Source organism: Cynocephalus volans, chromosome 13, assembly GCF_027409185.1.
Source record: "Cynocephalus volans isolate mCynVol1 chromosome 13, mCynVol1.pri, whole genome shotgun sequence".
NCBI classification, from domain to species: domain Eukaryota; kingdom Metazoa; phylum Chordata; class Mammalia; order Dermoptera; family Cynocephalidae; genus Cynocephalus; species Cynocephalus volans.
The window spans coordinates 30,879,314-30,896,301 of NC_084472.1; the positions used below are offsets into that span (position 1 = coordinate 30,879,314).

A 16,988-nucleotide genomic window follows, 5' to 3' on the forward strand; every position below is an offset into this window, starting at 1 on the left:
TCCTGAATGGTTTCCATTCTGTCTGACAGTTTAATAGAAAGTGTGCAAAACAAAGCAAAATTATACAATTGCAAACCTTATATATCATTTTCAGTTATAGAGCAATTATGTAGGAACTCCTTTATTCTGACTTTATGAAATTGAATTTAAACCAAAAAATTTAGATTAATTATATATCTATGTATCATTAATATTTCCTCTTTGAAAGGCACTACATTGGGTGCTGAAGATAAAAGAGATTTGGCCAAAAAGTACATGAAAAAATGCTCAAACATCACTAAACATCAGGGAAATCCAAATCAAAACCACTGTGAGATATCACTTCACCCCAATCAGACTGGCTATCATAAAAAAGACAGAGAATAACAAATGCTAGCGAGGATGTGAAGAGAGAGGAATCCTCCTGCACTGTTGGTGGGACTGCAAATTAATGTAGCCATTATGGAGAACAGTATGGAGGTTCCTTAAACAACTACAGACAGAACTTGCATATGATCCAGCACTCCCACACCTGGCAATATATCCAGCGGACTGGAAATCATCAAGTCAAAGGCGTATCTGCACTCCCATGTTTATTGCAGCTCTATTTACAATAGCTAGGTGGTGGAACCAACCTAAATGTCCATCAATGGATGACTGGATAAGGAAACTGTGGTACATATACACAAGGGAATACTACTCAGCCATAAAAAAGAATGAAATTCTACCATTTGCAACAACATGGATGAGCCTGGAGAAGATTACCCTGAGTGAAATAACCCAGGTGCAGAAAGAAATACTGCATGTTCTCACTCATAACTGGGAGCTGAATCCATAAATAAGCAAATGAACAATAAAGAGACAGAGAGAAAGAAAGAAAGAAACAATAATCACAGTAATATGTTGAACTTTTAGAAAACCAGAGGTGGAAAAGGAGAGGGGTGAGGAAGAGGGAGGGGGGCTAATGAGGAACTGGTCAACAGACACAAAGAATGATTGCGTACTGTAATGATGAATAAGCTAACTATACTGATCTAGCCACCACACATTCTACATAATTATTGAAAATCAACATTGTACCCCACATGTATGTATAATAAAAAATAAAAATTTTTAAAAATTTAAAGAAAAATGTAAATATAATTTTCAAATACTAAGGTAATCAGTATTTTCTGTGCATTGAAAAACGGATCTTCAGATTTGGAGAATCTGTAAGATTAGCCTTTTAGAGTGACAATTTGGCTTTTGGTTATTTGCTGTCTCAAATGACACAACACAAAGCCCGTTACATAGTAAGCATTCAGGAAATATTGCATTCAATTAATTCAGGGTAGAAGGGTGGAAATGTCTGAGGAATTTTAATTCTGTGTAAGTTTAGAATAACTTCTAACAAATAAAAGTACACCTCAAGCTATAATTGTTCATTCATTTGAAAACAGTAACCACGTCAAAGACCCAGAGATGCCCTTTTTCTGATAGTCCACTAGCCCCAGAGAATGGGAAATGTGATTAGCTCAGTGAGTTAAATGCTGTTTCTGATGACAACTGCTTCTTTCTTAGACAGCGCAAGGATGAGCTGGAACAGAGAATGTCTGCTCTCCAGGAGAGCCGGAGAGAGCTAATGGTCCAGTTAGAAGGGCTCATGAAGCTACTAAAGGTAAGACATTTCAAATAAATGCTTCCTAGACCGATTATCATGGCATTTGAAAGACAGTGTTTGCACATAATGTGCAATGGTTTATCCAATTACTGTATGTAATTTCCCCCAAAATGTTGTTTCAAACTCATAAGTAGAACTGTTTTGTAGACCCATGAAACAGTGGTAGTCAATTATAGAGCTCTTTCTTACCCATTTCCTGGAACCTCGCTGCTGAGGGCCTTCGCAGAGTAACTTCTTGGCTTATTATCAGTTCTTTTATGTCCTTAAAAGTAATAAAACTGGGTTTATTTAGAAATATTTTATATTTAATAGCTTTCAGAAATTCTGATTAAGTTGAACAAGAGGCTAATTTCCGCTTCAGAAAATTAAGACATTAGCCATTAAATAGTTTTGGTGATGATAGTTTTATTAAGAGGACTTTGTTGATTTCAGTAAAATATTTTCTCCCATCTGTGGCTCTATCAGCAAGTCCCATGATTTCCAGTGGCATCAAATGCAAACTGTAAATGAGAATATCTCCTTACTCTTCTGTAAGTTGAGTGTTTAATAAGACGCTCTACAGAAGTCTTCTGTAGAGTACTGTAATATATTATTCCCATTGGGAAGTAACATTCTTCCTTTAATAAAACTTTATTCCCTTCATCAGTATACAATAAATTACATTTAAAGTCAGAAGTAGGCAGATCATGGCCACATGACCACAGTCGGCTCAGTAGAAGTGTCAGGGCTGTGTGATCATCCTGCCTGATGTAAACAAGCATGAACCCAGGATGGATTAGAACTGGGACATTCCAAAGGCGGGAAGTGAAATTTCTTGTAGAGTAGTGAAGAGAGTGTCCCTAGAGTGGCTCAGCTGTGAGACAAGATGAGCTGTGACTTTCAGTCCATGGATCGCCCACATTCCCCCACACTGTCATTCGTTGTTTTTACTTTGTCCTTCCTTCCCTTTCTTCCTTCCTTCCTTTCCTCCTTTCTTTCTATTTATTTCTTTCCATTTCTTTCTTTGTCTTTTCTTTCTTTCTCTCTCTCCTTCTTTCTTTCATTTCGTTAACAAGTATTTTTTGAAACCTACTGCATCCCAGGCACTGCTCTTGTAACATTTCTTTCTTTTGTTTTCATTACTTTGTTTTATTCCTTAGTCAACTTTTTCTGCCATCAGTGCCCTCTTTAACAGTGTTGGGAATGCTTGATTTTTACTCAACAAAAGTTACTTTTCAGTATATGAGGGTACTTCAAAAAGTTCATGGAAAGATATACAACTCTTTCCATGCCTCGCTTTAGGCATGCAAGATCCTGTCTATGGTAAGACAGAACTAGATAATTAATGACCTGCTGCTGTTTCTGGCCTATTATCTCATCTGATGAACCAGAAAAGTTCTTTCTGCTTCTCTTTTCAAATACACCAAATGAAGAGGACTAACTCTTCTTTCCCTTCACTGAATGACAGGAAGCTTTGAAACCTGCCACCTGCTTATGTTCCTGTAGCTTCTGTCATCATAGCGATGATCCTTTCACTATGGGATAGGAGTCTATTTACCACCAGCCGTCTTGGTATCAACCTAGCCCAACTGAGCACAGCCTTTGTATCAAGTTGTACAAACACCAGGATAGAGAGATAAATTGTGTTGAAAGATGGTTGGACTCATGGAGAAAAGAGATGGGTCTGGAGTCTCAGATACTTAAGTAGACTTGGAACTACAGTTGCTGAGGTGGCAGAGGCTTGGACCTGCCACCAAAGCCATGTTGATGTTTCCCCATCTTGCATCCTTCACACTGTGTACGTGCTCTTGTTGGAACCCTGAGTAATCTAACTATTATTGATTCGATCTTTCTGTAGGAAGAAGAGCTGAAGCAGGGAGTAAGTTATGTCCCCTACTGCAGGTCTTAACTAACAGTGGAGGGGCCTGCCGTCCTGCCGTTTTTCTCATTGCTTTTGCCTCTAATGTATGTTCATGCTTCAGTTTGGAAAGAGAAAAGAAAATCATACTAATTTGCTTCCTTTTCAATGTAGTGCTTGAATTGAAATATATAAACTACAGCATTTTTTATAACTATCACTATTGTCGGCATCAAAAGGAGAGCTGTTACATCTTTTAGAAGAGGGAACAAATTGTAATTTGTTAAAAACTATTTAGATCCCCAGGGGTGTAAGTTTCAAAGCAGTCTTATGCTTTTAGAGGTTGCTGATCACACCCTTCCGTTAATAGAAAGACACCCCCACAGTCACGAGAGCTACACCAAGATTCACGTTATCGCAAAGCCCACGGCACACAGAAGCTAACCTCTACCTCCTCTCCTGTCATGAACATGCATTTCAGTTTCCATTTTACTGAAAAGGTGTGGAACCCTTTTTTAAAAATAAAAATCAGGCAATTAAATCTCGTCCCATCACATAACTATGAAGTCCTGTCCTCCACTGCTCACCAAACTGTGCTCAATCTTGTGAGAGAAAGATTGTACTCAGTAACTGTTTACTTCCCATCTTTCTGGTTCTTCCTCAAAGCAGAATACCTACTGTTGATTGACAATAATCTTAAAGAATAGGTCACTTTCAGTCTTTCTTTTTATCACCAAGAACCTTTCTGCTCTGGGAGTTCACCAAGTCATCACATACATTTTTATTTTTTTCTGGAAATAGGGACATTATGACTATCTAACCACAGCCTAAACTGGAGTCATGTCTGACTAATTTCAAGTGCACGTACCAAGCTGTGTATGACAGTGTACCCCACTCACTAGAGTTATTAAAAAGTTTCCATTGATCAGTTAGAAACAGCCTGTCCAATTTCAGCGTATCTTTTAATTCTTCTGTATGCTCTTTTCTATTATTCATTGTGTGTGTTTGTGTGTAACAAAAAATGTTTGCAAAATGCTGGACACATTTTTACCCTTCATTCCCACCGTCTGTAAAAAAGGAAAGTGTGAAACCAATCTGTAATGTCAGACAATAAAGACAATGTATTACATTATTTTGTATTTTGTGAAAAAAATTACTGAAGTCAAATTTTAACATGAGACAGTCCCTCCACAACATTTACAGCCTGTATAATTGCTCATAAATCCATACATGGAGTTTTACTATTGTACTTACAACACACTTAGATCATGGTAGAGAAAATCCCTTTCTCGTGGTACTTCTCTTTGCAAATGCCCTCTTCTCTTCCCTGTCTCTTACTTAGCATGTGCATGGAAAAAGGCAATAGGAATCAAATAAAACCCTCCTCCTAGTGGATGAGGAAATTCACAAACCAGTGATGTGCAGAGCCAAAGCCTGGCAGTGCCCGCAAGGCGCCACCACTGCCCTCACCTTCCAGCTCCTCACCACATAGGAGGGTCAGCCAGCAGTGGGACTGCAGTGCAGGGACCTAAAGGCCATCAGTCCCCACCACCCGCAGGTCAGCGGTGCGTCGCATCCTCTGGGTGGAGGGAGCGTTTGTCGATTTCACTAATTTACTTGCTGGATTTATACTCAAGCCTCTTTTCAAAAAGGACCTGAGGCAGCTTACAGCAAAAGATATAAACAGTGGCTCTTCAAAATTGAAATAGAAAAATCAAAAACTAAAGGAAAGAAAATGCAGATATGCTAATCATACGGGGCATACAATCATGTCAGCTTTCTGGCAAGGCAGAAAAAAAGAGAATATATAATCAGTAGTTTTATCAGTGCAGAAATACCACTTCTCAGGGGACAAAAATTTATGTTGGCATAAAATATAAAAGAAAGTCTTCACTCAGAGCTCTACAGAAGGAGTACTGAATAATAAAAAGGGAAAATGCAGTCGTAGATTTTATGTGGCTGTTTCTTATACTGACCTTCAGTCAAAATTAAAGACAGAACCCCATAAATTCCAGTTCTATGGAGGCAGTTCTACAAGGAAATAAACAAATGCCATTCAAATATACAGACTTCTCATGGTATACATGATCTAAGGAGAGAATTTAGAGGTTTTAGACTGGCATCTGCTTCTAAATTCTGTTTTTATTTATGAGCCTTTCCCCTTCGGGGGCATTCTCTTTGAATATCAAACTGGAAACACTCCACACAACAAATTGTGCTTGATTTAATAACCTCTACTTGCTTTATCATAAGTCTGTGTGGTTCAATGCAGTGTTTTATTATACTGGTATATATAATTCCTACCTATACTGTTTCTTGTTAGAAGTAATGCATGAATTTATCCCCCTTGAGGAGAGAACATGACTTTAAAAAAAAAAAAACAGTGCCTGTAATATAATGTGATGATTATGGTATCACAAGCAATAAATTTTTTTACAAAACTTGAATTGAAGTTATCCTACCCTCTTTCTTCTTTGTGTATCTTTAAGATTTATTGAAAGAACCATAAAAAGAACACTCATAAAATTTAAAAATTAAGGGAGCTCGGGTGTAATTGCAGTAACAATGTGTTCCAGAATTTCTGGTATACTTCCAGTTCCAAATATTATATACCAGTCTAAAACCAAATATCCTGACTTTGAGTTCAAAAAGCAAGGTTTTAGTAATAATTTTCTTAGAAAGGTCACCGGAGTTAGACCTGAGTTGCAATGGTCCCAGCTCTTCGCTTGCAGCTGTGAGATCTTGAGTAAGTTGACTAACTTCCTGGTCATTTATTTGAAACATACTGATAATACATGATTCATAGGGTTGTTGTATAGATTTAAAAACATAATGGGTGTGAAAACTCTTTGTAAAATACTATATGAGCGTCAGATATAAGTGTGAATGTATGAACATAAGTATACACATATGTACAAGTATATATAAACTTCAAATTTAACTTATATTTTACACACACACACTCACACACATTCACTTCTCTTCCTTACAGTTAATCAATAGTGTGATTTAACTGATAGTGTCTCCATCGGGGGAAGAAATTTGAACAGGGCTTTTAATTTGTTCAGATCTCTTATAATTGCTTTCTACAGTAGAAAACAGAGTCATTCTTATTTCTAAAATAAAAAAAAAAAAAAACGACAGAACTCATCCAGTAAGATTATATTGTCCTGTTGCTGGTAACATCAGACATGATCCTAGATATGCTAAAATTTACACAGTGTTGCTTTCAGCCAAATCTAAGTCAGTATTTTTAAATAACTGATACAGTGAAGGGCTGAAAGTGGTGGCGTTCTGTACAATGTGTGATTTAACATCCATGATCTTTTCTGAAAGTTTTACTTATATATTTTTGCATGAGAGAGGTGATTGGTTCAAGGCACATATTTTAGTCAAGGATCAAAATTAAGTTTGTGTTCATTTGCAGGGCTTTCTTTTTCAAATTTACAGTAGGGATTCATTTTGAAAACCCCATTTTACACTTTGGAATCTAATTGTTCCTTATTTGGGAAGATAATGTATATACATTGGTATTATATTAAATAATACAATTGCTCTAATTTGGTGGGCTAAAAAACTCAAACATCATTCCAAATTCCATCTCCTGCCCGCTTCTCTTCTCTATGTATAACATGATGGTCCAACTAACTCAGAAAATTGTAATCACTCAGGTTTCTACTTACTCTGAATACACTATGCAATAGGAGCAGACCAGAAATGACCAATTTTACATTCTCAAGTTTCACCTTCCTTTATTTCTCTTGCTCATCCTCTCTGGCTGGTATATGGAGCAGTGAACCTGTCAAAAGTGAGGGAGGGGGATAATTCACCCATAGATAATCTACTGCAATGTAAGGACTATCTACATCTAGTGTTCAGAAACATACCCTCTCAGACTCTCTCACATTTTTTTTTTAATTAAGGATTGATTAATTACGTCTAGAGAAGTAAAAATTATTTCTCTGCTTAATAACCTTCACAGATGACCCTCTAGTTACTGGAGGCCCCCAGACCCGGCTCCGCCCCTTCCCAGACTCATCTCTCTCCGCTCCCCACAGTGAGCTGGGTACTTCAGCCTCCTGCCATCTCTGCAATGCCCTCACACCTCCCACACCTTGCACTGGCTATTCCAAGGCTGCGATGCATTTCCCTCCTCTCCTCCCAATACGTCCTCTTTTCCACCTGGAAATCTCCACGATTAGAACCCACGTCGGATGACACCTCCTGTCTAAGCGGTTGGATCAATCACCTCCACTGTATCCCCACAACACTTTGTGTACAACAATCCCTTTAAAAAGCCCAGCTATAGAAATTATCGTCAGTGGGATGACATGCCGTGAATGAGTATTGGAAGAAAGGATGAGAACAGGTTGAATGCAGCTAAACAGTGTTTTGCTGTACCTTCCCAGGCTGACAGCGGGCGTGCCTAGGCTGCCTTCTCAGCCAAAGCTCATGTAGGTGCTTCAGGTCTGGGGGAAGAGGGGTACGGAATGCTCTGGCTCAGCAATCAGACCTTTGCTCCTTTCTTTGAAGCATCTCTCATTTCTAGTGCTGAGTAGAAACCAAAATACTTCCTGGAAAAAAAATCAGAAAATTTATGGATCTTGTCAGACTTTTTAAAAATTGATAAAATAGCAGGTTGAGTGGACTCTCAGGATGGCGTATAGCAATTAATTTTTCATTTATTCTCTAGGAAGAGAGCTATTTTAAATTTGCCAAGTGTGATATATGTTTTCCTTCTTCCATAAATCAACTCTCTCCTGGAGAATTTTAGATCTATATATTGATCTACATGGATCATGGTCCCTTAAGTCTTTGCTCCATTAATCACTGAGTAATTTCCAGGAAAGGATGTTCACAGAGATTATTCACTCTAACTCTTCTAAAGTTGTTAGCAGACAACCATGCTTCATGACCAGGCTAGAGGTCACCATTCTACGGGGGCCACGACCTGTGAAAATGAAACTCAGTGACATCGCCACTGATCTGCCTCAATGCCAAGAGGCAACTGCTCCTTTATAATGGCCCTACAAGACTGGAACAGAAAGGTAGTCCAGAGATGGCACTCCCCATAGCAGGTGCTAGGAAAGAACTATGCATCAGACTGCACAGTGTCCTGACAAGGAGAGATGGGGCCATGATCACCCCAGGAGTCAGTGTCCTACCCCCAAAAGTCTGTGTAAAGACTGGACCTGACTTGGGAGTTGAAAGTTGCAGAAAAGACGCAGCTGAATCTTTTCTTCACAGGATCTTCCACGTAAATTCTCCACATAATCAGACTGCTTGAAATGGCACCAATTAGAGATCCATTTGGGATGGTGGCCATTAGTCATTCACACATTGGTGTAGTTTAGATTCAGTCAATTGTTTTTCCCTTAACACGAAACCACTAATGGGAGTTTTGAAGAAAGGAAGCAGATAGAAAAGGAGTAGGAAAATTTGGCTTTGGAGACCAGGTACAGGGAGACCTAGGGCTGGGGATGCCTCAGACAAATACAGTTTAGCAGGAGAGCCCAGTGCCCTAGGAGGAGGGGAAAGGCTCACAGAAAGGAAAGCAGAAGGGCCAGATATATGCTTCTCCTTACAAATGCTGCCCAAAGGGGAGCAGCCCCACAAGCACCCTGCATTGGAAAATCTGGTGTAGCAGGTGCAAGCAGGGCTGGTATGCCATAGAGCCCCAGTACACCTGTTAAAAGATTGAAATAGTTGTATGGTCCATAGCCCCATAGCTGAAATCACTGGATCCCGATATGCTCGAGAACTCAGAATTATTCTGGTTTTTGAAAGGCAATACAATGCAGATACCACATCAATATTCCCACCTTCATTAGGGCTCAATTCATTATGAAACAACATGCGTTTGCCAGAGCTTTTTGGATTTTAAAGTTGTGGATAAAAATTGGTGGGCCTGTACTTCTGTACTGATCAATAAACAGCCCAAAGGCCCTCCTGCCACCCTGGGCATCCACACCTCTCCCATGTCCCAGCAACCAAAAGGTATTGCCTGGCCCAGGAGGAGGCCTTGGGACCCTGCTCCAACACCACACAATAGGGGGTCTGTGCCCTGCACTTCTCAGCCTTCAGGTTGCTGAGCCTTTCTATGCTTAGTGAAAGCACAGAGAGAAGCATGTGATGGTTGGTCACAGCGCCCACAATCCTGAGAAGCAGCTGTAGTGCTGTGGAAAAACCCTGTGCTTGTAGCCTAAAAGGTGGGGGTCCATTTTATCTCTGCCATTCATTAGCTCTGAGACCCCGGCTAACCCAGTTATCTCCTCTGAGCCTCAATTTGACAACCTATAAAGTGGGAATAATAGTACCTCATATGTTTGTTAGGAGGATTAAGTGAAGTATTCGGGGTTAAAGTTTTCTATAGACTGCAAATTACTATTCAAATATAAGCTATTATCATGACTACCACATATTAGGAAAAGGAAACAAAACGATATTTATAAAAGTGCTTTATGCACTGTAAATTACATAGGAAAGTGGAATTGTACTACCATTGTGAACTTCTTACCATGGAAGAGTATCTGGCTTCCCAGGGCTGAGAGGGTAACTCGCTGCATAGCCAAGAGCAGCCTACTTCCCTCAACCACTCTGTTCACCTTCCCATCTCTAGTCCCCTCTTCCTGCTGTGACTGGTCCTTGGGTAAAAAGGACAGATGAGAAAGGCCCAGGAGCCCTGCTGGGGGCTCTGCCTTGAAAAGGATGACAAGGAAGGGGGGAGGGGGTTGCCAGGGGTAGGCAGACCTCAGGGCGCCTGACCAATATCTGTCACCATTGAGGGGCCCTCCACCACCTGTAGCCCATCAAGGTTCCTATAGCCCAGGGTACCCAGAGCACCTGGACTAAGCCACCAGCCCTGCTACCCCAGCTCCATCTCCTGATAGAGCAATGCTTTGCACCTCTCTGAGCACTGGGACCCACAACTGCACATTAAGAGTGACAAAGCCTACTCCATAGGGTCATGGAGGGAAATCAATGAGAATGTACTATACATGAAAATCCTCTGGACATCCTAAAGCACAACTCAAATCTGAAGTTATTGATTATTGGCATGGGAAGCTGTGGGATGCAGTCATAGCTCAGAAGCAGAAGGTTTGAAGGTGATGGGCTGAGCTGCCAAAATTTGCTGGGAAAACCAGACCCCCCTTGAGCAGGCTGTGAAAAGCAGGCTGCAAAGCATCGCAACCGGGCAAAATTCTCTTCCTTGGGCCTGGACAGACCACTGCAAGGTACTGTTGAGAGTGAAAGAATGGAATCCTCAGCCCACTGGGCACTACATGAGTTATTTTCTGTGCTGTGTTCTGCTTTGTTTCATTTTTAATTCTGGGGTTTTCTCAATGTATAGATTTGACAATTATGTATGATGCTGAGCCCTGAAGAGCTAACAGCATGGCACTTTACAGGATTGATGCTGTGTGTTTTAACTGCAAGCAGCTGAGCCCAAAACAAAGCTCTAAATTGAATATCCCAGAGCACTGCTCTCTAGCGTGGTGCATGTCTAGGAGTTTGAATGGGTGGGGGGGGCATCTCTGGGCCTTCCTATGGAAGAGTCCTCACCCTGGTTGGCCAGACCAACCCCGCAGACTGGGATGGAATGGATGTGAACACCTAATCTGTTGTGTACGCACTTGAGAGGCTCTTTGCATTTTCTTACACATGTGTGACTGACTTCTTTTGTCAAGTAATTATTAAAACAGGGAGAATGTTTCCAAGGGACCTCATTGTAGCGATAAAGCCTTAACATTCAAGCTGCAACAGTCTCAGGATGGTTTCATGCCAAAGACTGTAGTGCAAAGATGTCACTTCTTAGTTGTTTTCTACTTTTTCTTTACTCATTTTAAAATCCTACTATTCTTACTACTGTCCTGATAGAATACTGCTTTTTCACAGGTGAAGAGAAAGACATTTTCTTAGTTTGAGGCTTAATATGCACACTATTGCAAGACACAATTTAAACTGTGAATTATCCTCCAAAGATGATGCCAGGACAGAAATGTTGGAAATTTAGGAAGCATATAAATCATATCCCTCCCAAATAGTCTCCTAGTTTTTATTTAAAACTTTTGCTTAATATCTTTTTATTCTACGAACTTCCTTCAAGAAGAAAATATACACACCTTGTCATTATCTGTATTTAACGAGAGCTTCATCATATGGTCACACACCTAATACTGTATTGTAGAACAATGCTATACTAATATTCTTAGCTTTCAATATTTAACCCATATTATATATAAGAAAAGTTCACATTGTACATAGGAGGGTCCTAAATGATCTGCACCTGCATCTCAGGTTCAGGCTTACCATCTCAATGACCTAGGGTTTCCTCCTGTTTTGGAATTTCATTGTCACTGTTTTTAACATTTGACTGAGGCACTGGGATTGGCATATGGCATTTGCTTGGGAAAACAAATTAACGACTTGCATTGTCTCTCCAGACTCAGGGGGCAGGCTCCCCGCGCTCCTCCCCCAGCCACACCACCAGCAGGCCAATCCCCATGCCCATCCGGTCAGCATCGGCCTGCTCCACCCCAACGCACACGCCTCAGGACTCTCTCACAGGGGTAGGGGGAGACGTGCAAGAAGCCTTTGCACAAAGTAAGTGGCTTTATTTTTTGGTGTGGTCTGCTTTGATGTGGCAAATAAGCTACCAAGGTTTATGGAGTGGTTGAGAGTCATCAGAGCCACACTTGAGTGTTCTAGGATATTCCATGGGTTGTGTCAGAGCCATGCACATGAATCTGTCCCTCACTTCACCGGTTTACCTTCCTTTGGCTTCTATTACCCTGCCCCATTTTTTAGTCCATCTTTGTGCATCAAGGAAAGAGAAATCTTTTTACCAATATCCTAGGAAACTTTATAAATATAATCCATTTAAAAATTCTGAAAGATCTTATTTCCTGCTGTCTTCTCTTTACATTAAAGCAAAATTAAGACAGAGATTAAATAATCCCAATTCTTTAGCTCTGAGGTGACTGAGAAGGATATTTAGTCATTTTACAGAGTCCTGATTCAGATCCATTTACACATGGCCAAGAGACCCCAAGGGAAGTGATTTTATTAATTTAGAAATGGGTTTTTTTTTTAACACTTTTTAAAACTTTTTCTTACCATCACTTTTTAAATTTATAGAAAGTAAGAAAAAAAAATCCTCCTGCAGACCCTCACCCAGCCAATTTCATTCCCAGAAGCGATCACTATTAACAGCTTGGTCCTTCCCCAACTTTTGGCTTATACAAGGGTACTTCAAAAAGTTTGTGAAAAATAGGATTGTCCAGCTAGTTCAGTTGGTTAGAGTGCAGCCTCATAACACCAAGGTCATGGATTCAGATCCCTATACCGTCCAGCTGCCAGAAAAAAAAAAGTTTGTGGGAAAATAGAATTAAAACATAATACAAATCTTTCCATGAACTTTTTGAAGTATCCTCATATATAAATAGATGTCTTTAAGTGTGTGTTTACAGACACATACTTTTTTTCACATAAATAAGATCATGCATTGCATTCAGGTCTGCAATTTGCATTTTCTTTAAATGAGCAATATATCATGAACATCCCTCCAGGCCCACACATAGAGGTCTAAGGAAGAAAGAGACATATGTGACTACAAATTTTAAGGCAAAGTGAAACATAAAGTCAAAAGACAAAAAACAAACTTGAGAAAACCATTTCCAGCATATGTGGCAATCGGGTTTCATAATTTCAGTTATACATAAAGCATGCAGCTATTAGTGAGAAAAAGAAATCCCCATAACAAAAACAGGATATGAGCAGACAGAAGAAATATAAATTGCCAATAAAAATACAAAAAGATGTTCAACCTCACAAATAATTGTAGAAGTACAAATTTAAATAAATTTTCCCTTTTGCCCAGCAGATTAAACAAAAAACAATTTTTAACATAGATAACATCCAGGGATAGGAACAGTGTGTTAAACAAAATTTATAGAGGGCCATTGGTTTGGGCTGAGCTCCTGCACTAGACCCAACAGACCAAATCAGAATGGAGTTCTTGCTGAAGTTCCACACCACCTAGCCAAAACTAAGTTGTTTATCTGACCTCCCAAGAAATCAAGAAAGAGAGATATTATAGTCAAATCCCTGAACAGACCAATCTTAATAAGGAAGATTAAAGAGTCTTAATTAATAAGGAATTAATCTTCCTTAATAAGGAAGTCCCTTCTGCTTTAACCTTTACTAGGAAAGTAACTTTGAAATGACCAATGCACTTTTGATTTCTGTTTCTACGTTTCTCAGCCCTTTTCTGTCTATAAAGCCAACCTCTTCTGCTCAGCTCCTTGGAACAACGTCCTATTTTAAGAATGAGGTGTTGCCCGATTATAGAATCACAAATAAAAATGGTTTGAGATCTATAAATTTGTTGTAATTTTGTCTTTTGACAAGTGTGAAGAAACAGACACTAATGCATGAGAAAAAATGAGGGATAAAAATCTTGAAACTTTTTAATAGGAGAGAATGATGGACTCTCTGTTTTGAGGGAAATGAGAGAGTTCTTATTAGGGCTTTTTCTTCTAAGTACTGAATATAATTTGAGGGGTTTTTTATGTAATTCACAAAATAACTTTCTTTTTCTAATTTTTAGAAGGAAAAATGTCTTTTCCCTAACTCATATTTTAAAGAAATCTACAGTATTTTAAATCAATTTGTGCTTTCTATTATAAATGTTTTCACCTACCTATTTTGATATTTAAATTTAAATTTATTTATTATTTTACTTATTTATTATTACTTTCTGAGAAATAACAGAATGAAATGTGGCCTGTAGGAGCCCCTAGTTCATAAAGAGTTCATTTGTAAGTCAGGGATTTGGAATCTTGAACTCTTTTGTCCAAAGACATTATGGTGAGTAGCCCTTTAGCCCATCTCCATCTTTGCCCTACTCCCAAGCCAGCCCACAAATATCCATTTAACTCTTAGCATCCCTGAAACATAATAATAACCTTTCTCTACCATAGACTAAGTTCCAACATGGTCTAAGTTCCAATGCAGTGTACCAGACATGCATCTGCCCATGGTTTGGCAGCAGGAGCAAGAATCCTTGCCCCTTTTGAACACTCAGTGCATGGATTTCTCTGGGAACCCTGATAGGAGATGAAGCTTGTGCTAATAGAGACCAGAGTTCAATATGTTCAGCCACGAGGTAATGGCTGGAATGACACCAGCACCGAGGAAGGCATAGTTCCCCTGGCAAAACCACACTTTTCATCTGTGTGGATTATTCTTATCAAGGATGACCTTACGTGATGGGTTAGCTAGAACCATCCCAGTTTGTGCCAGGTCACCCAGTCTTATTACTAATACTGTTTCCTTTCACTTTCAAAATTGTCCCAATTTGGATTATATGTTATATAAACCCCCATCATCAGCCATATCTTCTGACATCAGGGGCCACAGTGTATTCTTTCAGAAAATGAGCCAAAGCACTTCTGAAAAAGAGAAGTCTTAGAAGTTTTCTTTCTTTAGGTTACTAATGGGAATGACAAACAACATAAAAATTTGGAGAAAAGAAAAAGCTTTGATTTTTTAAACTATTATTTCTTCTTCACTGAAGGTTCAAGGAGAAATTTAAGGAATGACTTGCTAGTGGCAGCGGATTCCATCACTAATACCATGTCCTCTCTCGTGAAAGAGCTGAATTCTGGTGAGTCCCTGATCCCTTCTCATTTGTCTGCTTATTGCAGAGGGATCCATAAGTGCTAGGGGCCTCTTTTGGAGATCTGCTCATAGTCAAATATAAAAAGATTTTTCTAAAGATCTGTGTGATATTTTGTTGGTACATTCATATTTTTTAGTAATGTTTATATTTTGCTTATTAGAAGAATATTAATATATACTCAATGCAGATAAGTTTGAAAAATGCAGAAAAGAATAAAGAAAAATATTTCAATTGACCAATAATTCTAGAATCCAAAGATAGCCACTGTTCACATGTATGGTGATCCAAAGTAACAAAATGTTTCTTTATAGAGTCAAATGTTTTACCTATTTAGACTGTTAATTTGGAAAGCATGACTATTTGAATGAGGCAAAATTGAAATCTACCTTTGCAGTATCTCCAAAGAAAGATCTGCCCAGAAAATGAATAGCATAAAATTGTGGGACACTCTTTAGCCCCCTAATATGACAGGGAGTTTTTATTTATTTTTATTTTTATTTTTGGAATTTTCTTTTAACTTCTCAATATACATTGTAGTTGATTTTTGTGTGCCTTTACCCAGTCCTCTTTCCCTCATCCATCTCTCCCCTCTGCTCCCCACTACATCATGTCTGTTCACTTGTCTTAACAAGTTCAAGGAATTGTTGTGATTGTTGTGTCTTCTTCCCCCCCACACACCCTTTATTTGTTTGTGTATTTATTTATTTGTTTGTTTTTAGCTCCCACAAATATATGAGAACATGTAGTATTTCTCTTTCTGTGTCAGACTTGTTTCACTTAATATAATCTTCTCTAACTCCATCGACGTTGTTGCAAATGATAGTATTTCATTCCCTTTTACAGCACATTAGTATTCCATTGTGTAGATATAGCACAGTTTCCTTATTCACTCATCTGATGATGGACATTTGGGCTGGTTCCAACTCTTAGCTACCGTAAAGAGTGCTGCGATGAACATTGGGGAACAGGTATACCTTCGACATGATGATTTCCGTTCCTCTGGGTATATTCCCAGCAGTGGGATAGCTGGGTCATATGGTAGATCTATCTGTAATTGTTTGGGGAACCTCCATACTATTTTCTGTAAAGGCTGCACCATTTTGCAGTCCCACCAACAGTGTATGAGAGTTCCTTTTTCTCTGCAACCTCTCCAGCATTTATCATTCTCAGTCTTTTGGATATTAGCCATCTTAACTGGGGTTAGATGGTATCTCAGTGTGGTTTTGATTTGCATTTCCTGAATGCTGGGTGATGTTGAGCATTTTTTCATGTGTCTGTTGGCCATTTATATATCTTCCTTTGAGAAATGCCTATTCAGCTCCTTTGCCCATTTTTTAATTGGGTTACTTGTTGTTTTGCTGTAAAGTTGTTTCAGTTCCTTGTATATTCTGGATATTAATTCTTTATCAGATGTATATTTTGCAAATATTTTCTCCCACTTTGTTGGTTGTCTTTTCACTCTATTGATTGTTTCTTTTGCTGTGCAGATGCTCTTTAGTTTGATATAATCCCATTTGTTTATTTTTCCTTTAGTTGCCTGTGCTTTTGGGGTCATGTTCATGAAGTCTATACCCACTCCTACTTCCTGAAGTGTTTCCACTATGTTTTTTTAAGGAGTTTTATTGTTTCAGGATGTATATTTAATTCTTTAATCCATTTTGAGTTGATTTTGGTATATAGTGAGAGGTATGGGTCTAGTTTCATTTTCCTACATATGAATGTCCAGTTTTCCCAGCACCATTTGCTGAAGAGGCAGTCTCTTCCCCAGTGTATAGACTTGGTGCCTTTGTCAAAGATCAGGTGGCTGTAGATGTATGGGTTGATTTCTG

General features: G+C 39.0%; 1 protein-coding gene across 13 annotated transcripts in view; it reads left to right on the forward strand.

The window, feature by feature from the left end:
• DTNA (dystrobrevin alpha) overlaps positions 1 to 16,988 on the forward strand; it is a 385,407-nt gene that overhangs the window by 356,285 nt on the left and 12,134 nt on the right. For 11 of the 13 annotated variants that reach the window (XM_063077106.1, XM_063077108.1, XM_063077105.1 and 8 more), the window contains 4 exons: positions 1,540 to 1,636; positions 3,477 to 3,497; positions 11,921 to 12,080; positions 15,055 to 15,144. In XM_063077106.1, the coding sequence (XP_062933176.1) occupies positions 1,540 to 1,636; positions 3,477 to 3,497; positions 11,921 to 12,080; positions 15,055 to 15,144 (368 nt within the window). Of the gene's footprint in view, positions 1 to 1,539; positions 1,637 to 3,476; positions 5,924 to 11,920; positions 12,081 to 15,054; positions 15,145 to 16,988 lie in introns of those variants that run through there. The other 2 variants (XR_010021503.1, XM_063077115.1) reach the window with 2 other exon arrangements.